The sequence below is a fragment of the Carassius auratus genome, linkage group LG44F (genome assembly GCF_003368295.1).
Source record: "Carassius auratus strain Wakin linkage group LG44F, ASM336829v1, whole genome shotgun sequence".
In the NCBI taxonomy this organism is placed as follows: domain Eukaryota; kingdom Metazoa; phylum Chordata; class Actinopteri; order Cypriniformes; family Cyprinidae; genus Carassius; species Carassius auratus.
Genome location: NC_039298.1, coordinates 64,288 through 91,909, shown reverse-complemented (window position 1 = coordinate 91,909; position 27,622 = coordinate 64,288). Strand labels below are relative to the sequence as shown.

General features: G+C 38.5%; 3 protein-coding genes across 4 annotated transcripts in view; 1 reads left to right on the top strand and 2 right to left on the bottom strand.

Moving 5' to 3' along the window:
- LOC113068240 (unconventional myosin-Ig-like) overlaps window positions 1-964 on the bottom strand; it is a 51,647-nt gene extending 50,683 nt beyond the window's left edge. The window contains exon 1 of the mRNA XM_026240898.1: window positions 464-964. Coding sequence (XP_026096683.1) covers window positions 464-558 — 95 coding nt within the window. The 5' untranslated portion in view covers window positions 559-964. The remainder of the gene's footprint in view (window positions 1-463) is intronic.
- A 694-nt stretch (window positions 965-1,658) lies between these two features.
- Window positions 1,659-6,574, bottom strand: LOC113068241 (uncharacterized). 2 transcript variants are annotated; one of them, XM_026240899.1, is made up of 4 exons: window positions 6,472-6,574; window positions 5,289-5,479; window positions 5,097-5,182; window positions 1,659-4,038 (listed from the first exon to the last, which is right to left on the bottom strand). In XM_026240899.1, exons 2-4 carry the CDS (start codon window positions 5,470-5,472, stop codon window positions 2,701-2,703), a joined length of 1,608 nt encoding a protein of 535 aa, XP_026096684.1. In that variant the 5' UTR covers window positions 5,473-5,479; window positions 6,472-6,574; the 3' UTR covers window positions 1,659-2,700. The 2 variants fall into 2 exon arrangements, with proteins under 2 accessions (XP_026096684.1, XP_026096685.1); XM_026240900.1 differs by lacking the exons at window positions 5,097-5,182; window positions 6,472-6,574 and having other exon boundaries at window positions 5,289-5,374.
- Window positions 6,575-7,306: 732 nt separating this feature from the next.
- Window positions 7,307-27,622, top strand: part of LOC113068238 (NACHT, LRR and PYD domains-containing protein 12) — a 30,785-nt gene continuing 10,469 nt past the window's right edge. Inside the window, exons 1-10 of the mRNA XM_026240897.1 lie at window positions 7,307-7,449; window positions 7,679-7,780; window positions 8,006-8,113; window positions 12,479-12,586; window positions 12,987-13,056; window positions 16,025-16,232; window positions 16,550-18,311; window positions 23,703-23,876; window positions 24,359-24,532; window positions 27,158-27,331. Coding sequence (XP_026096682.1) covers window positions 7,397-7,449; window positions 7,679-7,780; window positions 8,006-8,113; window positions 12,479-12,586; window positions 12,987-13,056; window positions 16,025-16,232; window positions 16,550-18,311; window positions 23,703-23,876; window positions 24,359-24,532; window positions 27,158-27,331 — 2,933 coding nt within the window. The 5' untranslated portion in view covers window positions 7,307-7,396. The remainder of the gene's footprint in view (window positions 7,450-7,678; window positions 7,781-8,005; window positions 8,114-12,478; window positions 12,587-12,986; window positions 13,057-16,024; window positions 16,233-16,549; window positions 18,312-23,702; window positions 23,877-24,358; window positions 24,533-27,157; window positions 27,332-27,622) is intronic.

Here is a 27,622-nt window from a genome sequence, read left to right as displayed (position 1 = left end):
CTATGATCATCTATGGCAAGACATGATAAGATGCAAATGTATGTATCTTAGGTTGTTGAAGTCAGCTACTTAAATGTGTATTTCAGCTATGAGCGGGAAAGTCAAAAGTGAAATGACACATCGTTTCCCCTCCACTTTTTTTTTCAGAAAATTTGTCATTTTCTTGTCACGGCATTTGTCTACCGAGAAGGGAGTGGTCAAAATCAAAAAAGCACTACAGACATAAAGCGAGACTTTTAATTCTCACTTTTGAAAGTGAAACAGATTTCACAAGCGAGTTCTACAGATAAAATTGATTTTATCAAAGCTTTCAAACTGAGTTTAAGCTGAACTCAGCATCAATGCCAAGTATCCTCTTTGAAGGCCATGTTCACTGCTGTTTTGTCAGGTTATTTGTAATAGTACATAATGTCCGTTGAATCTTTCAACACAACACCACTTGGTGAAAACTGTTCTCTCTTACCTTAACCTCAAGTTCTCCATAAACTGCTCCATTGTCACCTCGTCTAGAAGCACAAAGTCTGACTTTCCGAACTCCAGGCCCTCCAGCTCCGCCATCCCTCCAGGAGTCTATCAGACGGATGAATGGATGGAGAGAATACTGGAAGCTGACGAGAAAGACACAGAAACCCAGCACTGACTGGCGTCCTCTCGAAAGCCGGTAGAGAAGACGAATGTGGAGTGGGTGTGGCCTACATCTCAGTCTTTGCATGATCCGAGTCTGTGCTGAGTGATGTCAGTGAAGACTGCGGTCTGCAGGCTCCAGCATGTCATCCTGTTCAAGACAACCTCTGCATATCTATCAGTGTATTTTTTGTACACATGACTATCTTTAAATAAGAGTATTTCGAATCTTGCTGAGTTACCACTGGCCCTGAAAGCAGCCACAGTAAAACTTTATCTAACCCTCTGCACACTAAACTTTTTTTGTTTTTTTTTTGTTGCTCAATTCTCAAACATGCCTAGCCTTCCCCATATATGTTGTGTCATCTGCAGAGTGCAATTGAACGATAAAGCCGCCACAGTTTTCTATAAGCTATAAGTGGCCATTGTCTTAAAAGAGGATGAATGGCATTTCCGAAAGCACACCCTCTTCCTCTGGTCCTGCCATCACGGGGGAGTGTGGATCACAGACTCCTGTCAGTTTGGGTTTTGCTGCCCACAGACACTAATCTAGGATCTGTTCCATTCTTGCAAAACCTACTCACAACCATAAACAACAGGACCAAACAAGATACAGACAGACAGGTAAGGACAAACAGCATGCCATTTCTGGAGAAATAAAAGGGGTGCCGGGAACAATTGTGATACCAATCAGCAGATCAGAGATAATATCAGTGAAATACTATGGAGCAGTCCGAATGAACATGTTGTTTCTGGTCAATCAGTAATGCAAATTGCATGCTATTAAATATATGTAAAACTACAAATTCTCTTCATTTCAACTTCATTTACTGCTCTAAAGCCATCAGGTTATGTCATTATGTCTGCTGACTCAAGACTATTCCACTTTTAGACGTTGAACAGGTATTGACAATAAAAAGAAAGAAAGTTTTAGGTAATGAGTAACACCTTATTCAGTTTTTTGTTATTGAGATTGTTTGTGGGATTACAATATTTTGAAGAACATGGGAAATCAGAGACGGAGTTGATTTGAGTCAGTAGTCACTGTACTTTTATAGCTAATGTACAACTATTACAAACGTCACAGATTATTCAATACAGATTACCATCCAGTGCCATTTGATTACAATTACTACTTGTCCACATTACAGTAATGCCTTAAATAATTCACATCCCTAAAAGAATCATTCAAATAGCTAAAAAAATTAGTTACTATATGTTAACACAGCCAATGCATCATAATGACCACTTTGGTAATTCTTAAATAGCAAACCACAGCTTAGGGGAATTTTAGTATGACAGAACTCTGTATCTGATAGAAATACTCAAATTAATACAATGTTAAATCAAAAACAGTCTTTCATAGATCTACAGGAGAAAAAACAAAAGCACTCTGCACATTAGGGTATTTCTCACATTCTGTCATTTTGAAAGCCTGGGTTCTGGTTTCATTTTTTCTAACAGGGAGGTACTCAGCCCCTAAATCAACCACAGGCCCTGCATCACTTCCTGTAGAATGCAGAAAAAAGACACTTCCTCCTCGAGTCTCCATGGTAATGAACGAGAGTCTTGACAAATCGGCAGTGCAGGAAAAGACTGAACATCGAGTCAAGTGCAAATACTGAAAAATATATCAGACAGGTGAACAGCTAAACTAGGTTATCTGGATATACCGATTTTGTGTTTGTCATATCAGACAAAAATTACAAAGCATTCACAGTGATTGTGCTCTGGTGTGAGTACAAATGAAATAGATGTGTTTAAGTCAGGGGTGTCTGAACCTGTTACTGGAGGGCCAGAGTTTATCTCCAACCCTAACCAAACACCTGAACCAGCTAGGTGTTCAGAATCAGTGGATGGACCTATACTCTGTATAACGTTGGCCCTTCAGGACCAGAATTGGACACCTTGGTTTAGGCAAATAGCTCTGTCAGCATAGAGTCTTGTCCCTTTCTTAAAGTAGAGGTAATCACAAGGTGTCTGACCAAAAGTTCTGTGTTTTACAGCGGATGATAACTTAATGTGATCAGTCTGTGCCATACGATAGAGTACTGATGCATTGGATTCAGTCATTTCTTAAACCGTGTCTTTGTATTTTTTTTTTATTTTATCAACAGAAACAGAAAAAAGAGGAGATCTTATTTTAGGGGTTTTTTGTTTAGGTGTCTGAACTACATCAGAGGGTGTCGAATCCTGCTGGTGAGAGCTTGATGCTTCTTGGTTTACTCTGCTTTGATCTTTGTGTTGTAACCGAGAGGCGCTGTGTGCCCTGCCCCGTGGTGTAGAGGATTTAGTGGGCTTGCGACCTCTTTCCTGTTGTACTTCTTGCTGCAATTGAGAGTCTGTTCGGTAATGTGAGGCAGAGGAGCTACTAACAGTAGTAGTGTACACAGCACCAGGACTTTGTCCTAAGTCTGTGTTCTCCTCTCTGGCCCTTGTTTTTGTTCTTGGTAAAGACCTGCTGCGTCGCAGAGTGTTCCTTGTAAAGTTTCCTGGTGGAGCATGATCAACCTCACGTCCAAGAAGATTTTCCTTCGCTTCATAACTGTCTTTAGAAGATCCCACCACTTTAATAATGTCACTTTCCTGCCTAATTAAAACACTGTAGATCTTTTGGAATGAGTTTGCTTTCTGGAAAATGTGATTCTTCTGACTGGAGTCAAGTTCTGTTAGGTCTATTACATGCGTACATAGAGATAAGCTCATAGCTTGCATGAATTCAGACATTTCTTTAGCTGCTTTCTCACAGGCTCCCCCCGAGACTTTAACCTTAACAACCCCTGAATCATCTTCATGATCAATCTTAGTGTGGTAATCTGATTCTATTTTTTCAATAAACGACTTCTTAAAGCGCATTACGTATTTAAACACATCTGGATCCACATGTAAGGAATCCTCAGTTTTCCGTTTGGGAGATGAGAGATTCCGCTGCCGAACGCTCGTGCTGGAATCCTCAAAGCTCCTGGTGGGACTGCTGAAGGAACTTTCTGCGCTTGAACTCACATCCAGTGAAGAGGAAGCCTGCACGAGTGCCTGTCTGTCTGGGGATCTTGAGTTTATTCCAGAAGATGTGTTTCTGCCCGCAGCATACACTGAGTGGCCATTGCTGTGACTGTGTCTCGATGTGGAATAAGATCCTTGGTCATAGTCACTGGAGCTAGCTCTTAAGACAGAGTCAGACGAGAAGCCATTAGAGTATTGCGAAGGTGTTCTTCTTTGAGGGTGGATTTCTTGAGCCAGAAGATGCATGAGTTTGCGATGGATGCGTTTTAAGTTAAGAAAGGTTCCTTGCAAATGCAACTCTCCCGAGCTGGTCTCTGACACCTGGAAGCCGCGGCTATGAAGAATGTCTCGGATCTTTCTCGGACTGGAGAACATCTTCACATTGAGGAATGCTTCAGCTGGGATGTCCAACTGAAAATAAATTAATTAATTAATTATATGAGCATAAGCTTGTCAAGGAAATATCTTTTTCATGCCTCACTTTTAGGCTGTTATTTATTTAGTCCATGCAGTGCTGGTCCTTTTCAATCACTATATGATTTAAACATTATGGTAATATCTGTATTCAGCATTTGAGTAATAATTAATTACTGTTTTAGATTTGGACATCATGCAATGTGTGTTGCAGGTAATGAAGTTGTACTGACATATTAATCTTGACAAAACAATGAATCATCATTAATTCAAAATTAGAAATGCTCCATGACTAAATGTAATTTTCAGTTCGTGTCACACATCAGTAATCAAAACGCTCTGATAGTTGTTTGAATGCAAAAGAAATTGCACATTGTCTTGTGATCCCTATCAGTGCTTTAAAAACACTGCCCATTAATCTAAAGTGTCAATATTTGGAGAATCACTACTGATTTATTTTCATTAGTTTATATAAGCTATGACTTAACTATATGTATCTAGTATCTTATTTAAGTTTGTTTGTAGGTAAATCAAGTGTCTGAAAAATCCTCAGCTGTGTGTTATAGTTTTTCTGACGGCTAGATGGAGCCAGAGCATTACTTTCAGAAATCATTTCGTCAACCAAAATTTGGAGTCAATTTAACATAATTGTTCTTACTGCCAGTTTAATGTGTTTTGTTTTCCAGTCTTCGGTCATTTAGACTTGTTCATTGATTAGTTATATTTAATTTCTTATAGTTTATAGTTCTGTTTATAGTTCTTATGTAAATTCTTCTTGTCTTCTGGGGCCCACAAAAGATACATTTTCAAATTAAAATTATAATAAAAAAAGAAGGAAAAACTTTTTTGTTAATATATATATATATATATATATATATATATATATATATATATATATATATATATATATATATATATATATTAGGACAATAGCAATTATTAAAAAAAAAATATATATATGCAGTGACTGGATTATGGGAGGAATGCTGCATACTAAAGCTGTAAATCACATAATTGTGTGTGATTCGGTGAGGTTAACCAATTAAATGTTTTACCTTAGGCTGATGCATCTTTTTAACATCCAGTGGGTAAAACTGACTATCCAGTTCCAAAACATGATTATGTTTCAAGACCCCAGGTACTAAGACATTAGATGATGTCAAAAAGAAAAAAAAATGTTACTCATGCAATATGATGTTATAGTAAGATATACTTAAAGCACACAGTATCAACGCATAGCATCATACCTTCTTCTTCTTCAAAAACAACATAAGCCTGGCCTTTGTTGGAGGTGGGATAAATCACTATTAAAACCTCTCCACCTTTGTTGCTGGGCCTCAGAAAGTGCATGGTTAATTTGTCAATCATTTCTTTACTGGAGTAGTTGTCTGGAAGTCCATTCACTTCAATAACCATTTCCTTCATGTCCATCTTTACACTGAAACGATAAATAATGGGGGGAAGTTACAAATTATACGTTTTTGCAATACAAAATGTAGTAAAAAATTTATATATATATATATATATATATATATATATATTTATATGTTCTTCTAGTCTATCTAGAGTCAGTATGTCTGTCAACCACTGTCATTATGCCTGAAGCTCACAGATATCTAAAAAGAGAAAAATGTTTGGCTGAATGACTCTGTCTACACCTAGAGGACTACGAAAAAAAAATGTTGAAAAGGGGCTTAAATGCTATGCCTGAAGAAAAAAAAAAAAAAAAAAAAAAAAATAAATAAATAAATATATATATATATATATATATATATATATATATATATATATATATATATATATATATATATATATATATATATATCAAACAAGTATTGATGTAAAAATACAAAGTAATAATAAAAAATAATTATATATATATATACATACATACATACACACGCACACACACACACACAAATACATGTAAAAAAAAATAATTAAAGCATTTGTGCAGAAATAATCAATCATAATAAAAAAAGAGTAAATAATAAATAAAAAAAAACTTTAAGCTTAATTTAAATTTACTCATCCATTTAATTAAATATATTAAAATTTTCGGACTATATTCTTCTAAAATGCATGTAAACAAGCCAGAACGAACAAAGCTGAAAGGGCGACAGTGCAGTCGGTTAAAATCGGGTTTGGTTGTTGGCCAAAATGTGCGTAAATCGGAAAATAAAGTTTCTGATGACTAAAACAGACAGTGCTAGATATCTTTGAATCTTTCTTAGTAAATCACAAAGCACAGACACTTGCTTTCCAATTGACGTTTCACTATGTATCAGGTAACCTATATATATATATATATATATATATATATATATATATATATATATATATATATATATATATATATATATATGACTTAACGATACATTTCCAGCAATTGTTGAGAAATTTTACGCCTAGCATTTTTCGAAAACGTACCTGTTGAGGATTATATAAATGCGTGAGATACATCAGCAAACAGACTTGACAGTCCTTCGTTGTTAAGTGAAAGTGAAACTGCGCAGTGCTCCAAGAAACAAGGGGGCGTGTCAGCGTGCACTGAGAAAAAAAAAAAAAAAAAAAAAAAAAAAAAACATGGGAAAGTCGCGATAAGACCACAATTCAGGAAAACAGTACAACACAAAATTCTCTAGGCCTATTTAAAATATTTTTATGTCCAAAGCTTTTTTACAAACGAGTAACACCACAAGCTTTAATAACATGACAACTATGATGTAGGCCTATGTCTCTGTTAGCTGTGTTTGAAATATTAAATGCAATGCTAAAATGCACTGTCAGATTGTCAGGTTTTTCTGGTCAAGTTCAGCCAACATTTATTTTGTTTAACATACTCCAAGGTGGATTTTGACTCCCTTAAATGACTCAAAGGTGACATTGCGAATCACAAGGAGAGAATAATGATGACTGAAGATATCTACAGTATTTGGAGATAAAGCAATAATAAAGATGTATTGTTATAAATGTTGTGGAGAAATATAGCTGTTACCTTTTCATAGGGCATACAGACATCCCTCCATGGATTTACTTCTGATTATTCCTGTTAATGTTTAAATAAATTAAATTATATTTTAAACACTGCTTTGTCATGCCTGTAATATTCTGAGGTATTTTAATGTTCCAGCCAATGACAAAGTAACCATAAACATCTCTAGTCAGGTCAAAGAACAACACTGAGATCAAAGTTGATAACTTTGTGAGGTCTAAGAATCTAGGAACAGTTAATCATTAATTCATTTTACAGCTGCATCTGAAATGTGTGTATAGTTTCCTCTGAAACAACAGATAGAAGTAACCAAATACAGTGATAATTTGTTTGTTCTTTAAAATATCAACTTTTGACACCATGGCCACCAGAAAAAATCTCTCAGCAGAAACTGACTTGAAGACAGGGAAAAGGTGAGAGAACATTAAGAGTTGTGCCTTCTTGACGAACTGATTGATTCATCATGAAATAAATATCAGCTGCATATCATGTAATTATGTAATATATTCAGTTTTGAATGCTTCAGGTTGGGAGCCTAACCTGTTTTGTGCTTCTACCTTTGCATTGTAAAAATACTCCTTAAGACAAAAGAGGAAGTTTGAGTGTAAAGAAGTGATTTAGTTAAATTGTGTTTGTGTTTAGTCTGAGAGACTTTCCTGAAAGCAGACGGTTGTCTCTGAAGAGTACTGCTTCAATGTGTGACCCACCTATGTTGAGTGGGAAAGACTCTCTTGTTAATATAAGGTGAGGACAGTTTAGAGGATTAAATAAGTTAAGACACTTATATATGAAAATATAAATTAAATAAATATGCACTGAACAGCATACGTTATACATTAGTATAACATTTACATGATTATTCAGGTTAGAATTTGATATTAATAGTGACATCATAGCCTGACACTGACTTGAATAACTTGTTAAGAAGGAAAAGATTTAGTGACAAACCATGAAACCATTTTGTGTTAGTCTGACTCAGAGAGAATGTCCTGAATCAAGCTGTTTGTCTATGAAGAGTGAAGCATCAATGGGTGACCCACCTGAAATAAACGAAATAGACTCTCTGGCTGATGTAAGGTGAGTACAGCTGAGCTGTTTACATCTGGTGCTAGTCGTGTCAGATTCACATGCACATTTAGCGGAAGTGTAATCCTACTAAAGTGCAAGCATAAGTGTTATGAGTAAAGTAAATCCATCTATCCATCCACACTTACACATTTGAACACACTTACAGACAATTTTTTATAACCCTAACTGATGAAGTGCATAGCTTTTCATTTCTAAATCAACCATGTTGGAAGACAAGTCCATGAATATTCTAGGATGATAATGACAAGATCTTGGCCAAAAATTAATGCAACTCTTGATGGAAATAAATGTTGTGATGTTGAATAACATTATTGAAACAATGCCGCAATAAATGCACAACATAATTAAAGCTAAAAGTCCAACAAATTATTAGACTTTGCTATTTATATATTTATTTATTTAGGACAGTGTAAAGTCAACTCTAGCACATCCCAAATACTTTCAATGGGGTTAAAGTCAGGACTCTGTGGTGGCTAATATTTCAGATTGAGCCTGATGAACGTCTCAGGTTATGAATGTAACCATGGTTTCCTGTGAGGGAACGAGACACTGCATCCTCTGAGGGGACACTATGGGGAACACCTCGTCGTGACCTGTGTCTGAAGCAGTGTTGTAGTCGAGTCACCAACTGTCGAGTCCAAGTCGAGTCTCGAGTCACAGTGTTCAAGTCCGAGTCCAAGTCACCAAAGAAGAGTCCGAGTCGAGTCCAAGTCGAGTCCCCATTACCAGAGTGCGAGTCCGAGTCGAGTCTCGAGTCCCGAATTGGAATTTTATTTTTTTATTTTTTGAGGAAACAATAGAAACCTACTGAGTTGGTAGGCATTGAAGTCCAATTTATGAAGAAAAAATCCTGAAATGTTTTCCTTAAAAAACAAAAATTAAAGAAAAAACGGATAATCTGGATGGCATTGGGAGGAGTAAATGATTAGGACATTTTCATTTTTGTGTGAACTAATCCTTTAACACTGTATTACAGAAATACACTCGGTGAAAAAAGAAACGTGCATTTTCAGGACACTGTATTTTAAAGATACTTAAAACATAAAAATCAATACGACATGCCGAGAGAGAGAGAGTGTGTGTGTGTGTGAGAGAGAGAGAGAGAGAAAGAGAGAGAGCGTTTGTGTGTGAGTGACCGAGTGATTTAGCCTGAGTATGCGCGCTCATAATGGAAGCAACGCGCTCGTTTTTTCCAGGCGCGTCCGCACCGCATCGAGTTAAAAACATCTAAACTTTTCAGAATGCGCAAGCGTTCTGTCTTTTGACAGAAACTAATCAAACAGCTTCATCCTTTCCCGCAAGTGCCCGAGCGCTTTGGAGAAAAAGTAAAGTGAGTGACGTCAGTGAGTGTGTTGTCAAGCAAAGAGAGCGAGCGGTAGCAGTGTCTGTGAGGGAAAATAATAGATCCTGGCCGGTCTTGGGCACGAAAAAGGAAGTGTGTAACACCTTATATATATCAAGTCCAGGACTCGAGTACTCCATCACTGGTCTGAAGCACACTTGGAAAAACGCCACTACCGGCGCGACTATAAATACGCGCCCGTAGAACCCGTCACTTATCTTCTTCGTGAAGCTTGCGTCCGAAGCATGGCAGGGAGCTAGAGGACGCAGTGTCTCGTTCCCTCTCAGGGAACCATGGTTACATTCGTAACCTGAGACGTTCCCTGTCAAGGGAACTTCTAACTGCGTCCTCTGAGGGGACACTATGGGGAACAGTATACCCACGCCGCCATGCTGAGGGGAGTGCAGGCCAGAATCATGGCAAACACTAAGTACCAACTCTACCATTTCACCGGGAGTCGCCCCTGGGACAGTTCGACGGCTGTCCATGACATTATCCCTTATGGCCAAAGGCCTAAGCTACATACCCAACTTACCTGTAGGGCCTCGGCCCGGGGTAGAGCTGAAGGCTTGTAATCACGAAAGATTCCTTTAAAGGGATACGACTAAGAACCTAGCACTGTCTATTACCAAGTCTTGCCTGTCAAACAGGGGCTACCGCTAGCTTTCGCAAAAACTTGCCGAAAGCCAACAGTATTATAGTAGCAACACCCTTTTCTAGATAGGTATCGGAGGATACCTGGGTGGAGTGGTGCCCAGGATGAACGGGGCTTTAACCGACTCAAGAAAGGGCAAAAGCAGCCACGCGAAGCCCTCACCATATAGGTTTTTACAAAGAACGCAGAGTACTAGCGTGCAAACAACAGTGTGGATTTCAGAAAGTGTGCAAAGACTTCACGTGCACACTTACCATAGCATGGATTTACAAATACTGTTCTAAGGAGGGGCTCTTGTGGTACTCTGATAGAGCAGCTCATAGATGGAATGGCCCGAGAGCAGAGCAATTGGAGGATGGAACGTACAGATGAAGCCTCTGCCATGCCTGTACCAAGGCGTCCAGCCCCAATGGAGCTGGATGAGTCAGAGGAAGCCAGAGGGGATAGTGCGATGCTCTCTCGAGCCTCAAAACTGATCCACCCAAGTCTGGCCAACCTCTCCAACTCTGGTTCAACACCTTGGTGCGAAGGCGCCATTCCCCGAGCCTCAGCCCCTGCCTCAGCAGGATGTCTGCTCTCACAGTGCATCTCAAAACAGTATGTAGTACTGGAGCGCTCTAATGAAAAAAATTAGAATTCAGTCTCCCGTGAGAGGAGGACTCCAAGCTCCGAGCAGCATGCTCATAGGCGACCCTTTTAGAAAAGGGCAGTGCTTCTAACTACCACGAGAATTGCCCACACAGCCCCCCATGTTGAGGGTGGTGCTTGAGGTGTATAACAAATACCTACTGGTTGAAGGAAGCTCAAGGAACTCTGAGGCTAATCATCTTAAGAAAGGGAACGAAGTGGAGCGAGTAACCCCTACAGTACAGGATTTCAAAAAGTGCACAGAATCTTGTGTGCACACTTACCACTTACGTGGATTTCAGACAGTGTTAGGTATCGCTCTGATCCGGACGAGAACGCTGCCTCGTCTGAATCACATCCCTCAGACCCTGCTTACCTCTTCATGAACCGCGATTCCTCTTGCCCCTGCCCTTAGGCAGGGGAGGAGCATGAGCCGCGATACTAGCCTTCTGCGCCCATCCTCAGATCGAGATTGGCCAGGACCCCTTTGTTGTTCGGGCTCGGACCTGGACCTTCATGGGATGAAGGATTTAAAGGCAGCTGAAAGGCCCCGCCTGTATCCAGGTACCTCAGCAGGTCAGCCTGGTAAGCCTGAAGCACTGCCATCGTGTGCAACAAAGCCACAGCCTGACCTGCTGCAGAGTATAATTTACCATTTAAGTGGGATGTATCCTGGAAGGGCTTAGATGGCAAAGAGGGAGATTTTAGAGAGGATGTTTCCCCCACTGAGAGATAGCTAGCCAGCATCTCTTCTACAGGGGGCATCCTCGCATGGCCTTTCTTAGTAAATCACAAACTAACTTCAGAATCAGAATGGGTTAATGACAATGCATCTTCCTCCTGAAGTTCATTCTCGTTTGCCGCCGGAGAGTGTGAAAGGAAAAGTCCTTCTCTACACTCCTCAGCGAGATCCACCTGTGTTCCCCAAGAGCTCATTCTCCTCCGTGCCTCGGCAACGGCGGGACCTGAGCCGCGGGAACCAGATGGCCGTCAGTCTTTCCTCGAAAAGAGAGACAGACGAGAGCGGAGCTTTTTCACAGAAAACGCTTGCAGTGCACGCACATTTCCCCCTCAAGGACTTCGCGCAAACAAGAGATGCAAAGACTGTGTGTGTCATCAAGTGTCAAATAACACTGACATGGATGCACACACTGTTTAAACACCTTGCTAGTGGATGCCATGATAATAATAATAATAGATCGCTCTTACCGTTCTGGTCATTTCTCAGATGCACGCTTAAAACAAAACAGTCAATGAAGACGAAGAAGATAAGTGACGGATCCTACGGGCGCGTCTTTATAGTCGCGCCGGTAGTGACGTCAGAGGCTGTCGCCGACCAACACATTGGCGTTTTTCAAAGTATGCTTCAGACACGGGTCACGACTAGGTGTTCCCCGTAGTGTCCCCTCAGAGGACGCAGTTCGAAGTTCCCTTGACAGGGAATCTTGGTATTGTCATCCTGGAATCTTCCAACATGGTTGTTTGAGAAATAAAAGATTATACACAGCATCATAAAGTGTTTAAAAAAATTGTTGCCAGACATACAATCTGCAAAAAAAAAAAAAAATCACTGCAATAATGATTTAGCTGAACAATTGATTTAGTTAAAATTATGTTTATAAGTTACAATGATTGATCAGATTAGATTTTTTTAATGTCATTATGGCCTGTTTATTCCCTTTAAATATAGACCTTGAAAAGAACATTTTTTAAACGGTATGTGTGTTAGTCTGATTCAGGGCAGGCCTCCTGAACCAAGCTGTTTGTCTATGAAGAGTAAAGCATCAATGGGTGATCCACCTGAAATAAATGGGACAGGCTGTTCTGTTGATCTGAGGTGAGGACAGTTTAGAGCAGGGTGGTCCAATCCTGCTCCAAGGGGTCCGTCTTCCTGTAGCTTCACCCCTAACAGCATTGCAGTAGTTCAAAGAGTTGAGCATTATTCCACCCATTATTCCCAGGGGATTCCCAGGGAATACATAAACAATCCTATTTATTTATATAATGCAATGTAAAGTACTTTGGATTAAAAGTGTACACCTGCACCAACTAATTAAGGACCTTACAAGTTCTTTAAAAATGTAGGAAGGTTGGAGCTCCCTTTCAGGAGCAGGATTGGACCACCCAAATTAGATGATTAAGTAGGTTCAGGGTTGTGTTAAAACAACTAAATTATCAAATGTTTCCATTTATTTACCCCATACTTATGTTGTTGAACTTATTTCAACAACCAACAGAAACAAACAGGATGAATCACTGTCAGAATCAAACTCCACTGGACAGAAGCAGTTGGACTCGATTTTTAAGGTTGGAGTGTTTTTGTGTATATCTCTTTATCCAAACATCATAAAACAGTGGTTTTCCACCACGTTCCTATAGCTCCCACATACACCCATTTCAGGTTTTGGAGTCTCTACCAGAGTATGTGAGCGGAGTGGAGTGGCAACAATTTCCCCTCCGCGCTCAGAGCATTTAATAATCACTCCGCTCCAGCTCCGCTCCGCTCCGGGTTCACAATTTCCCGCTCCCGCTCCACTCCGCGCTCAGTGATACCAGAAACACCGCTCTGCCTTCGCTCCGTGGCTAAAGTATTTCAGTATGTTTGAAATGTTATGTTCATAACGTAGCCTATATTAAAATAAAAAAATAAAATAACAGGAGAGTTTCAAAGTGGCTTAGGCTATTGTGTGCAAACTTTTTTCCCTACCACATGCCAAATTAATAACATGGATATCAGCATTAATGTAATTACTGTATTCTGCTGTGCAAATTTTGTTTGTGATGAAAATAACAGTACATTTTTATTTTATCTACAGATCAATGCATTTCTTACAGATTTCTGCTCATTCAAAATCAGATACAGATGAAGTAGCACTGTAAGATTACATTTCTTTGAATGCGTTATTGCGAAAGCGATTGCGTGTGAATGTGCTGTAACTGCTTAAAGGGACAATAAGTAACTTTTTAGGTATTTTATTATCTAAAATCAATATTTTTATTCATAAATATGCCCTCAATGGTGTACAAATACCTATGCCAATGTTTAAACTAATCCTCGTAAATGAAGAATTTATTATCTTTATATACATGGGACGGGTAGGTCGACGGAGGCTTCCATGTAGTTCCGCCATCTTGCAAAACTATAATAGCAGAGAGGGACAAAAAGTACTAAGCCAACGCGTTTCCACAGCGCGTTTTCGGTCAGAGCCAGAAACGCAGGTGCAGAGCAGTGAGAGGTGCTTGAAACTGCACCGGCAAGTTTAAAAGTCTGGATTGCATTCTTATTATGGACCATACATATGCCGCGCCACAGGAGAAGAAAACATAGTCGCCAAAACAGTCAAAAATAAAGGAATAAAGGAAACGTGACCGTAGATTACAGAAAACAAGAGTTAATGTCGGGGAAGCTTTTTCTAGGTGGAAAGAGCTAATGCTGGATAAAGATTTCAAAAGAGACGCTGAAGTGGCCAGTTTTCTTCTCGACAGGTAAGTCAGTGTTACAATCTATATTATAATATTTTTTTTTTTATATCTAACAATGCATATAATTCAGAAAATATAACGAATAAATTAGACATAACTACTAATTACAATATTTCATGTTTTCCACAGTCAGTAATTCATACTGTAACATTCGTTTGTTAGTTGTCATGTTGCAGTTTGTTTGAAATAACACACCTGTTCACCTGAAGGAAAACTCGACGAAGTGCTATTAGTAGACATTCTGTCAAAGCTTTTTGGTACATATCGCCTACCGTAGATGCAAAGCGCATTTGAAAAAGCGAGGCGCTGGAGAGCAAAATTAGTTTGAATGCAAAATACAATTTCACCACTAGATGGGAGTAATTCCTACTCAGTGTCCCTTTAAATCATGCTTCGACCCGAAAATATTCAGTAAAAGGAACAGACAAACTCCTTGAGAACTAACCTATAACTTATAACCGCTTGGCTATTGTCGTCATTGTAACCTTCTGATTTGAGAGATCCATCTGTATCAAGCTATAGTTAAATATGTTTAATGTGAATACTTGCTAAATATGCAGTTATATTAAGAGCCGTTGGCATGAATTGTACTGGTGATGGAGCAGTGGTGGAGCGCTCTTGGAGCGAGTGAAAACCACAACGCTCCAACTTTTAAAAAATCCACTCCTCGCTCCTGTCAAAATCACACCGCTTGCAGCAAAATCTTGCTAGAAATGACATCAAAGGTGGAAAACGTTGATTAGAAACATACATTTACACAAAAACTGACCACCGCCCGAAACTTTCAGACGCCATCTTTTTTTTTTTTTGCTTAACTCTCACATGTAACTCACATGATTGTGTAATATCAAAGGCAGCGAAGGATACATCTATGCTGCCTTCAAAAATCGGTCAATTGAAGGTATCTCAGGAGACAGGAAATGAAGCTACCATCGAATTCGGACGTGCCTTGATGCCTCACAACCTTGGAATGCATCCTTCGAAGGCAGCATTTTTCAGTTTTTGGATGCAGCCTCGGCATACTTTAAACTTCCTGTCAGGTGGACTGAGGCATGTTGGAGCTAAACTCTGCAGGACACCTTCCCTCCAGCACTGTTTTTGAATCGCCTGAATCTGTTTATTGTGTATTCACTGTCCTCTGTATCCTGCTGCCTTTTGTTAATTTCTAAAAAAAAGCACACACAAAATTAACTTCCATATGTACAGAGCTCTGAATTATACTCATTTGCCCACATATATGTCCAGGCTCAAATCAACTTTTAGAAAGTTTTTTTTTTTTTTTTTTGAAAGTTTGAATTTGTTTAATGAACCCTGGCTTATTTGAGGCTGCTTATTTGTCAACGGAGGTATCAATTTAATATTTGCACTGAGGTATTAGATTATGGTATTGTTCTGAAGCCAAATTGTGGTATTGTGGTAATGAGCCATCTCTACAAGGTAGCTGAGTGGGATGGAGAAAAACAAAAAACAAAGGTGACGTTACGTGAAGTGTATCATACTCTGAAACTCAGAATCTGTGCTCTGCATTTAACCCATCCAAGTGCACACACACAGTAGTGAACCCACACCCAAAGCATTGGGCAGTAATGCTTGCTGCGGCACCTGCAGGGGAGCAACCAGGGATTCAGTGCTTGCTCAAGGGCACCTCAGTTGTGGTGTTAAGGGTGGAAGAGAACACCGTTCACTCCTCCGACCTACAGATTCTGCTGTTTGAGGCTTTACAGAAGTTTTGTGTGTGTGTGTGATTCAGGAGGTTAATTGTTTGAATGCTCTCTGTCAACACAAATTTCAGGAGCTTGAACACAAAATAATATTTCTGACAATGAAAGAGCTGAAGAGGATCAAAAGAGTTCTGAGCCCAGATTACTCTGCATGCTTTGAGAGAGAGGAGAAGGAGGAGGTGGATGAAGGTGAAAGCAGAGTCAGACAGGGGATCCTGCAGATCACTCTGAATGTCCTGAGGACGAAAAAGACAAACCTTGCTAACATACTACAAACCAGTAAGAACTCGGACTCATATTACCTTGACATAAATGTACAAATGATTTGGGATATTTTAGGATTTAAAGAACGAAGTAGAAACACACCAGCCGTTATACATAGCTGTTGATAAAAGGAGAGTCTAAAACAGTAAAATCTGGTGTTTTAATCATTTTTCTTATGCATCAGGATTTGTATTTAAGTAAATTTTATCAAGCTGACTAGTCCAATCCAATGACACTTTACATATTACATGGAAATTAGGATTTTCCACATTGATCCATGCATTTAATGTAAATAACATTTATTTTGATTCCCATTTTCCTCTGCTCCTTAGGACTTGCCCCTTTTTATGTGAAACAACACAAATCTAGACTGAAGGATAAATTTCAGAGAATTCATGAAGGAATATCAAATCAAGGTAGCTCTGCACCTCTGCATGATATCTACACAGAGCTGTACATCACAGAGGGAGGGAGTGGAGAGGTTAATAATGAACATGAGGTGAGACAGCTTGAGACACAATCCAGGAGACCAGAGTCACATGAAACACCAATCAAATGCAGTGACATATTTAAGCCTTTACCTAGACAAAACAAATCCATCAGAACTGTGTTGACTAAAGGAGTTGCTGGAATTGGAAAAACAGTTTCAGTGCAGAAGTTTGTTCTGGACTGGACTGAAGGAAAAGCAAATCAGGATCTCCACTTCATTTTTCCACTTCCTTTTAGAGAACTAAATTTGATAAAGGAGACCAATCTCAGTTTGATTAACCTGATTCATCATTTTTTCACACAAACAAATAAATTGAGATCAACAAACATTGATGACTTCACAGTCCTATTTATCTTTGATGGCCTGGATGAGTGTCGACTTCCTCTGGATTTTCAGAATAATGCTATTTTGTGTGATGTGACAGAATCAGCCTCATTGGATGTGCTGCTGACAAACCTCATCAAGGGGAATCTGCTTCCTTCTGCTCTCCTCTGGATCACCTCTCGACCAGCAGCAACCAATCAGATCCCTCCTGAGTGTGTTGACCTGGTCACAGATGTACGAGGGTTCAATGATCCTCAGAAAGATGAGTATTTCAGGAAGAAAATAAATGATCACACTTTAGCCAGTAAAATCATTGCACACATCAAATCATCAAGAAGCCTGTACATCATGTGTCACATCCCAGTTTTCTCCTGGATTTCAGCTACTGTTCTGGAGAGATTATTGAGTAAATCAGAGATGGCAGAGATCCCAAAGACTCTCACTCAAATGTTCACACACTTCCTGATCTTTCAGCTCAAACTTAAATCCTTGAAGTACGATGGGGAATGTGATGTTAATCTTAAACAAGCTAGAAGCAATATACTGTCACTGGGGAAACTGGCTTTTCAACAGCTGGAAAAAGGGAATCTGATATTCTACGAGCAGGACCTGAGAGAGTGTGGCATTGATGTCAGAGATGCATCATTGTATTCAGGAGTTTGTACCCAAATCTTCAGAGAGGAGTTTGGGCTGTACCTAGGAAAGGTGTACAGCTTTGTACATCTGAGCATCCAGGAGTTTCTTGCTGCTTTATATGTGTTTCTTTGCTTTTTTAAACAAACTGGATTTTTTAGCATGTTCAGATCATCTTTGACCGATTTACTTAAGTGTGAAGTTGACAAGGCTTTAAAGAGTGAAAATGGTCACCTTGATCTTTTCCTTAGATTTCTTTTGGGTCTCTCATTGGAGTCCAATCAAACTCTCTTACGAGGTCTCGTGAAAAAGGCAAGAATCAGATCTCGCAGTGAACAGGAAATAATTGAGTACATTAAGATAAAGATCAAGGAGAATTCCTCTTCAGAGAAATCCATCAATCTGTTCTACTGTCTGAAAGAACTGAATGATGATTCTCTAGTGCAGGAAGTCCAAATATACCTGAGTACAACTGGTGACAGTCAACTCTCTGGGGTTAAACTGTCTCCTTCTCAGTGGTCAGCTCTGGTGTTTGTGTTGCTGACCTCAGAGGAAAAACTGGATGAGTTTAAACTGAGTAAATATCATAAATCAGAGGAATGTCTTCAGAGTCTGCTGCCAGTGATAAAAGCATCTACAAAAGCTGAGTGAGTATTTTAAAGTGTTGAATATTGTACTGAAGTGATAATAATAAAGCTTTACAAATGGCCAGGGGCAGTAGTTCTTCATCCAGGTCCTGAGGACCCATGCCTTATCTGACACATTTTAATGCTGCATCCCAATGTGCCTATTTATTAGGGGTTGCACGACTACTGATTTCTTCTAGTTGATTTTTTTATTTAAAAAATACTCGAGTTCCTCGACTACTTGTGGTTCATGCTACTGTAACTGAAAAAGTTTTTTTTAATCAATAAACGCTTATTACTTCATAGCTTTATGCATCAATTACATATCTAAATTGTCAAAACTATTATGACATTACATATTTACATTTTTCATGTAACAGCCAGTATTTGTATTTGTGTCTGTAACAATCACAACATTTTTCGTTTCTGCATTCGGATACAACATCGTAGTACTAGATAAGAACATTATGGCTATCTTTTTTTCATAGTGATCACTGAAAAAGTATGCCATGTTAAACTAAAATAATTATTAATTTCTAAAATAATATTTATCATGCAAGCAGAGAGATGTCATGACAAACGTTTAGTGATCATTTGAACACAACTGAATCAATTAAAAGCACACATTTTCATTACATTAACTCTTTAAGCAAGCCTCACTGTTTGATTGGTGAGCGTGCTGTGCTTAATCCATTCATTCGTATCATATCGTAGTCTAAGGTTTAAAGCATATATATATATATATATATATATATATATATATATATATATATATATATATATATATATAAATATATACAATATAACATTTATGATGTATTATAATAGGTGATATTATTCTTGCCAAGCTCTGATTTCTGAGAAATGCACGGAGAGGTGACAGCAATGCAATGTTTGATTTGCGCTCTTTTCACTCATAAAGTTTACATTGATTCACTTCACACTCGTGACTTTAGAGGTCTCTGTATAATATTGCGCTGATCCCCTGGCTCACCTGTTACTAGCAAACTCTGAATGGTGTCAGCTTCAGCAGAGTATTCAGGCAGAATTATTCCTTGTCTGTTATTCATTTTTGAAGCCATTATCCGTACCATTCGGAATAAGGTATTCGGCTTCAGACACACCCCTATTTACATATTACAATTTTACATGCAACATAGATAAGGTCATAGAAAGTAACAGCTACACGCAATATTGTCATCATAAAATTCATGTCGTACTTGCAAACTCTTTGTATGCATTATGGTTAATGCATGCTCAAGTAGTTGATTGTTTCCGACAGCGCGACTAGTGGTTGAAGTACTCGACTACTCGAGTAGTCTATGCAAGCCCTACTACTTATACTACACCCTTAAAGTATTAACTCTTTTGGTGAAGAAAAGTACGCACTTCAGTGTGTAGTAGACGAGTGTGCAAGCTTTGGGACACACCATAACATCATACCATTGCATCTTTAATGGATTGCTCTGTCGCATAGTTACACAAACTTGATTTCTGTAAACTGGCCTGTCAATCATCTTGTCAAAAGTCAACATCCTCAACATTTACTTTCATTTAATTTCCAATTACCATATTGGAGAGAAAAGAAGTAGCACATTGATCTCCGAGCCATGGCTTTGCATGCGGAGAACTCTGCTCTTTTTTTTGCTAAATTATGCATTTAAAAGTTAATGACCAAATTGATGTTCATAAAAGTTCACTCATGGTTTTGCAGATCAAATATGACACTGGAAACTCCTTCCAATTCTTAATTAAGGGCCAGTTAAAGAAATAAAGGGAACTGAACTACAATTAAAAATAAACTGACATTAGGAATCAATCTCTTGCTCTCCTCATGTTTCTATATACGTATTAACACAATTCAGCAGCAAATGAAGACTGATTCCAGGACATAGTTTTTCCAAAAACTTTTATTTTAGTTTAATAAGAAATAATTCAAGTCACTTAAATCACTGTTTACACAACTCACTTATATAACACTGCTCATTCGTATTAGACTGCTCACCTACATAACATTCCTCACTGACATTACACTACTTACATTACTCACTTATGTTAAAGTGCTCTCTACAATCCATATGCATCTTTGCTCTTTCATGTTTTTTTTTCACCTTCTCCTTGTAACAAAACGGACTGAAGGCAGGGGGTTAGTGGTATGCAGGATTTTATTGAAACTGGTAGGAATGAACAGTGGGAGAGTAGCAGGCGGATGGAAGATGAGGGAACTTACGATTTGCATGTATTCTTGCGGGAAGGGGTGACCAGAGTTGACAGGAGTGGGAGCACACACCTCAGTGATGGTGAGTTATGGAGGTTTCAGAGGACAGGAGGATAGCTGGAGGCACTGTACGAAGATGGAGGATTGCTGGAGAGAAGATAAGCACAAAAGGTTCGTTTGAAGGAGTCAATGCTGGTAACTTTACAGAGGAATGATCCGCGAAGTAGACACGAGATCCGACAATGAGGGTGACCGAGGTGTGTGTATTTATGTGGAGATGAGCTGATGGATAGATGGTGAACAGATGCTGGTGATTATATGATTGGTGAGTGAGGGAGTGCACGGTGGATGATAAGCCTGACAGACTCGTGACAGTACCCCCCCCCCCCCCCCCCCCAAAAAAAAAACTTGGGAAAATGTATGGGACTGGACTCGGGCCCTGGAGCCTCATCTGGGCTTAACTGGGGTTCAGAAGCCCTCCCTGGGCTCGTCTGGGATTCAGGAGCCCTCCCTGGGCTCGTTGGGGAATTAGAAGCCTCATCTGGGCTTAACTGGGGTTCAGGAGCCCTCCCTCGGCTTAACTGGTGTTCAGGAGCCTCTTCTGGGCTCAACGGGAGATCAGGAGCCTCTTCTGGGCAAAACAGGAGATCGGGAACCACTTCTAGGCATAACGGGAGGCTCATCTGGGCATAACGGGAGATCGGGAGCCTCATATGGGCATAACGGGAGATCGGGAGCCTCATCTGGGCATAACCGGAGATCGGGAGCCTCATCTGGGCTAAACTTAGGTTTCAGGAGCCTCTTCTAGGCATAACAGGAGATTAGGAGCCTCAGGGATGGACAGGACCAGGGGAGACACAGGGGATTCCAGGCTGGGCGGAACCAGCGGAGACAGGAGATTCCAGGCTGGGCGGAACCACCGGAGACACAGGAGATTCCAGGCTGGGCGGAACCAGTGGAGATACAGGGCTTAGGGTAAGGGAGGAGATCTGGAGGTCTCGGGGAAGGGTTGAGGTAAAGGAGGGATGGGCTCTTTGAAGTAGTATGAGGACGGAGCTGGCTTATGGTGAGATGGAGCACCCACATTCTTCCGGATGGGAGGAGGAGAATGATCCTCCACATCTATTAAGAACTTGGAACCATTTAATTCAAGAACATAATTACTAAAGTCTGCTACAGGTCTACAGCAATCTTCAGGAGTCAAAAAACAAAACAGATTTTTATCTTTTAGTCCCATCCGGAAGCAAGCATTAAGTGAGGATTCATCTCACCAGAGGTATCAAGCTCAGGAACTCCTCCACATACTCCTCCAGAGGTCTTTCATCCTGCCGGAGGCCATAAAGATAGTTGTCTGCCCAGGTCATTCTGTTATGGTCGTTCGTTCGGTTTTGGGTCGGAAGAAGAGGAAGGATTGTTGGAGAGAAGGTAAGCACAAGAGGTTAGTTTTGAAGGCGTCAATGTTGATAACTTTACAGAGGAATGATCCGCTGAGTAATCATGAGATCCGACAATGAGGGTGAATGAGGAGTGAGGGAGTGCACTGTGGATGATAAGCCTGACAGACTTGTGACATTTCAAGAGATGATGCATTTCGGTGACACCTGTAGTTGTCCATGCGATGTCCGTCATACTCTCGGGATGGAACAAAATGCAGTGGCAAATTAGCAGAATAAAGCGCTAGCTACTTCACAACCTATTAGCCTTTCTCTCCGCTCATATCACATCCTCGAAAATCCTTGCAGTATCCGCCCTTCGTAGATACTTGTTTGATGTTTAAGTTTAGTTTTGGTGTTCCTAATTCTTTAATTGCCAATTTATCCTTATTGCTACAATGAATGAATGGTATTTCTTTCAATGACACGATATGATTAATCTGCACTGAGGTATTGTCGATCAAGTTCAGCTGACAACTGAATTTCCATAGCTGTCCCCGTCTCTAAATTTTTTTTTTACATTTCATAAAGATATTAAAGTAGTTTTTAATTTTGTTCTTGTTGTTAAAATTAAAAATAGTTTTTAAATATTATTAGATGTCACTGTTCCGACTACTCATTGCACAAGTTAAGGTGCACGATGACAAAAGCACGTTAGGGCTAGCCCTCCTGAAACTCAAAAAAAAAAATATTTTTGACTTGAAGTCTATAAGAGCACTCGGGGCGATTCTCAGTTTGACAGAAATCGCCCCAAAAAGGGGTGGTACTACACAAAACGTGACTCGATGCTGACTGGACAATTTAGAGGCAGCACAGACAGTCTACATAGTGAAAGCTAGCGTGACACTGTGGTTGAATGTATAGAAAAAAAATCCCTCCCTTTCACACTTTGGTGGTGCATCGCCCAATCGGCATAATGGAGAAACCGCCACGGCTAAAATATTATTACCAGGTCGATGTCGATTATTAGTAACTCAAACACCTTTGCCTAAACCTCACTACTCAATTGTGCACAAAATTTAAGCTTTTTTTTTTTTTTTTTTTTTTTTTAGTAGTTTTGAACCAAGTCCTGGACCAAATGCTTTGGGACACACTTTTTCTAGTCTCACATACTATTTAGGAAGGATAGTATGAACATTGGGATGCAGGGTCAGTTCAGTTGATAGAGCTCTCTCCTAACAACCTGATGATCTCAGTCAGGTGTTTTGAATAAGGGAAGCATGGGAAGGACCAAAATTAAGAACCACTGGCCAAGACATATTTCCATAAATTGTGTTAAAATTAAGCTCTAACAATAAAACATGGACATCAGTTTAAGCTTTGCACATACATTTTTTTACATAATGTTTTTTTTTACAAATTGGTATAAGTTTTTTGTCTTCATGTTTTTTAAATATGTGATATCAAATCTGAATCTGCTAATTCAGATGATGCCATGCCATCAGTCATACATTAATTCAATAACAAATCAAAACACAACCCATTAAAAAAAATCAACTAAAACATTTATCACACCAATAGTGTTCATATATAAACTATCAAGAGTGAAATAAACCTTTAATATTTTTGGAAATGGAACATAGAAAGGGTTTACATTTTTTAAACTGAGACAGTTTACTTAATATTTTTATTTATTATATTTTTATTTATTTAATTTAATTTAATTTATATTGTTAAAATTTGTTTACTGTTCAATTTTTTTACTAAAATGTTATACTGTTTACATTTGAGTTTAAAATATGCTTATGTTATAATTTCCAGTCTGAGACGCTGTAATCTCATGGAGAAAAGCTGTTCAGCTCTGGCCTCAGTTCTCAGCTCAAATAGCTCACATCTGAATGACCTGAATCTGAGTTACAACAATTTGCTGGATTCAGGAGTGAAGTTGCTTTCAGCTGGACTAATGAATCATCAATGTAAACTGAAGACATTACAGTAAGAAATAATGAAACCATTTTAAAAGAGAATAAACTGTGTTCACTGTATTATATATGTACTATTTGCTAAAGCATGTCATACAAGCACTGTATTAAGCAGTACATACAATAAAGTATTAAAATGATCTAATCTGTTGCTACTTGAAAATATCAGAAAAGTCTGTGTATTTGATCATCAGTTATTAAGTATGCAAAAACAATGCACACATTATAATGGGAAGTGTAAAGTTTCACAGTCACTGGATCTCAGTAGTCAGATAAGGTCTTCAGATTTGATTAGTTAGGCAAAATTCCATAAGTGCTTTTATATAGTCCAGCAGAATTAGAAATTTGTATCACTCCACTTGTTTGTGCTTTCACACACTGCCAGTCGGTGCAGTAGTGGTAGGGATTTTTCAGTTGTTTTTTAGTTTGCACAATCATTAAATAAAATTATATTTTACCAGTTGAAGATGATGAGTTTTCCCCTCATTTTTGCAGGTTGGAATACTGCAGTATTGGAGAAAAAGGGTGTTCTGCTCTGGCTTCAGCTCTGAGATCAAACCCCTCACACCTGAAAGAACTGAATCTGAACTATAATAAACTAGGAGACACAGGAGTGAGAATACTCTCTGATCTACTACAGAATCCACATTGTAAACTGGAGAAAATGCTGTGAGTGTTATTATTTTGTCTATTGTGTTGTTGAATTGTTTTAGTGGTTGAATTTTACAATACAAGATGTTCTATCATTTGTATTTATTAATTTATATTTTCACACAAGTTCTTTCATCATCACATAACCAGTGAATTTGGTTATTTTTAAAAGATAAAAATAATAAAATAATAGAGCATTTTGATGGATAAGACTAAACACGTTAACATTGTATCACCTTGCTAGATTGCGGAACAGGCACTTAATGGACAAATGTATTCAACCCGTGAAAGCACTTTGGCGTCCAAGTAGAGCTGTGCTTTTTTACTTAAATCAGAGATAAAATACAATCGCATACATTTAAAAAATCAGCACAAGATTTTTGTGTCTGTTCTGAACCATTTAGAAAATGTGGCTTTACACCAGAAAAAAATGTGTTATCTGGAAATCTGACCTATATAAACACATAAGTCCAATTCCCCTTGGAATTCCGACATATTTGCCGATGTGGCAGATAGCTTTTCTTCATGTTGTTTTATAAAGCATGCTTGTCTGCACCTGGATAGGAATTCACAGCTTCTTTTATTGCAGAAATGTTATATACAGTATAATCTCTTTCTCCTGCAATTTTATTTGTACAAATAAAAATAATTTTACTGCACTTTTTTATTTAACTTTAGAATTTTCATAACATAAACCGTAGATGAAATAGGTACTGAAAACCATTAATTTTATCCAATATCTATATATTGATGACTATCTATTGTCAAATTGTACTCTGCAGACATTATCTAATAACGAAGAATAATAACAAATATTTTTAACTTATCAATAATAATAATAGCAATAAATATAATGACAAATAAACAAATAACAGCTTTGACTTGTCTGTGTTGGCAAGTGATCATGGTACAAATATGATAATCCATATCTAGGGGTGCATTAAAATTAAATAAGCACCCAGTGTGAATTATATAGATATCATTATTAGTTTTAAATATCGCTGAAATTCAAAACAGTGTCACTTACAGTGATCATCACTGGGATTCTTTCAGTTTGGCAGGGATTAATGCAAGCACAGACACAACAGAAAAGAAATGTGTCCTAGGAGTGAATGTAATATCTCTTCACATCTTTAGTGCTGCCTCCTTTTATCTTCTCCTTTTATCAATAGTCAATAACATTTCATCCTGCAACAGCTCTGGTCCTAGGAGTGAATGTAATATCTCTTCACATCTTTGGTGCTGGCAGTGACGGTGCAAGCCCAAATGCCGCTCTAGGCAGAGCACGATCGTGCTGCCCCCACCTCACACTAAGGTATCCTTAAGATGCATGTAAACAAATAATAATATTTTTTTAATCTATAAAATTATACTAAAATAAAAACGTGTTTTTTTTCCTACTGCAACGTGAATAAAACCAACCGCTGCATACAATTTCTGTTTTATAATAGATATTGTACAGAATAAAACGAAACATATGCACACAACTTTTTAGATCATAAGTACTGGTGGTTTAGATTTTTTTCTTGACTGATACACAGAAACACAGTCACACAACTAGCCTACATTTCAGAAGCGTGCGCGTCGGGCTTTCGTAGCGACAAATGCTTTGATTGCGTCCTCGAGTTTAACTTGTTCTTCGGAGATAATTTTTAATCAGTTTAAGCTTTGAGAAACTGCGTTCTCCAGAGCTCACAGTGACGGTGAGAGTGAGAAACACTCTCAATGCTACAAAATACATTTGGAAAAACTGATTCCATCCCTTTTTCACTGAGGAATTTAAGTGCATCCAGTGGTTTAGCTCCAGCTACCAGTCGTCTGCCCAAAGCAGTCAGCTCTTCGAACAATTCATGCCCATCGAGTCCCATGAGTCAGGGCCTTTTCCAGTCTTAAGCAATCCTGAAGAACTATTCTCCTTTTCTTTGAGAGATGCGATGTCATATAAAAATCCAAATACACGCCCTTGGTCTTGAAGCAGTGAAAAGCGCTCTTTCACGGAACAGAGGCGATGAATTTCAAAAAGTAGCCTCATAGTTTCTCATTTAAAAGTGGTCGTCTTTTGTACTCATGACCAGATAGCCTAATTTTATTAATTTTGACATTTTTTAACATACATAAAAGTATTTTGCACGCATATACTAATAGAGCGCGGCCGGGCGGGAATTTTTATTCTACATTTAAAGCGAATTTAAATGTATACTAATGGAGTGGGTTAAAAAAATGCTGTTGATGTAAGTGCGATAATTGTAACCTAATGTAAAACAAACAAATAAATTAATAATTCTCTCTCTCTCTCTCGCCTTTTCTCTCACCTTCTCTCTTTCTTGCTGCCCTGGCTGAGCTGCTGCCCTAGGCAGCTGCCTAGTTCGCCTATAGGCACGCGCCGGCCCTGAGTGCTGGCTCCTTTTATCTTCAATAGTCAAAAAAAGTTCATCCTGAAAAAGCTCTGGTCCATTCAATCTAATTCTGAGAAAGTCACATAGTAAAGTTTTAATCAAATATATAAATATATGCATAAAAAAAGATTCATTAAAAATATTGAAAACACAGACAAACACACAAGCACACAAAACTTCACATAATATTTATTTTACTTAAAAAGATCAATGTGGTAAATATTAGTTTTTATCCTTTTCTCTGCAGGCTGTGTAACTGCAGTTTTGGAGAGGAAGGTTGTTCTGTTCTGGCTTTAGCTCTGAGGTCAAACCCCTCACATCTGAGAGAACTAGATTTGAATGATAACTATCCAGGACAATCAGGAATTAATCAGATTTCTGATCTACTGCAGTATCCACTCTGTAAACTGAAGAAACTAGGGTGAGTAGTATTGATTACAACACAAGTGAACATCTTTAGTTTAATTGTTCTTTGTTGTATTCTCTTGTAATTGATTTTTTTTATTTATTTATCATGATTTGCCTATGAGCATAAGGAAATTGAAATTGTTGATTCTTGAAATAGGAAATTGTCAGATTGTAAGTGTAAGTGTGCTAAATGGACTAAGATTATGTTATGAGCTTTCAATAATTTTCAATTATTATTTCAATTATTTCATTCTAAAAACATAGGTTAAACTACATGCTCAAAAAATAAATTAACTTACATAAG

What these genes read in the sequence shown, in the direction of transcription:
- LOC113068241 (XM_026240899.1), bottom strand. Translation starts at nt 5,472, where the DNA reads ATGGACATGAAGGAAATGGTTATTGAAGTGAATGGACTTCCAGACAAC. An exon ending in TGTTTTTGAAGAAGAAGAAG is followed by an intron (nt 5,183 to 5,288) that starts GTATGATGCTAT and finishes CTAATGTCTTAG; the next exon opens with TACCTGGGGTCTTGAAACAT. An exon ending in AAAAGATGCATCAGCCTAAG is followed by an intron (nt 4,039 to 5,096) that starts GTAAAACATTTA and finishes ATTTATTTTCAG; the next exon opens with TTGGACATCCCAGCTGAAGC.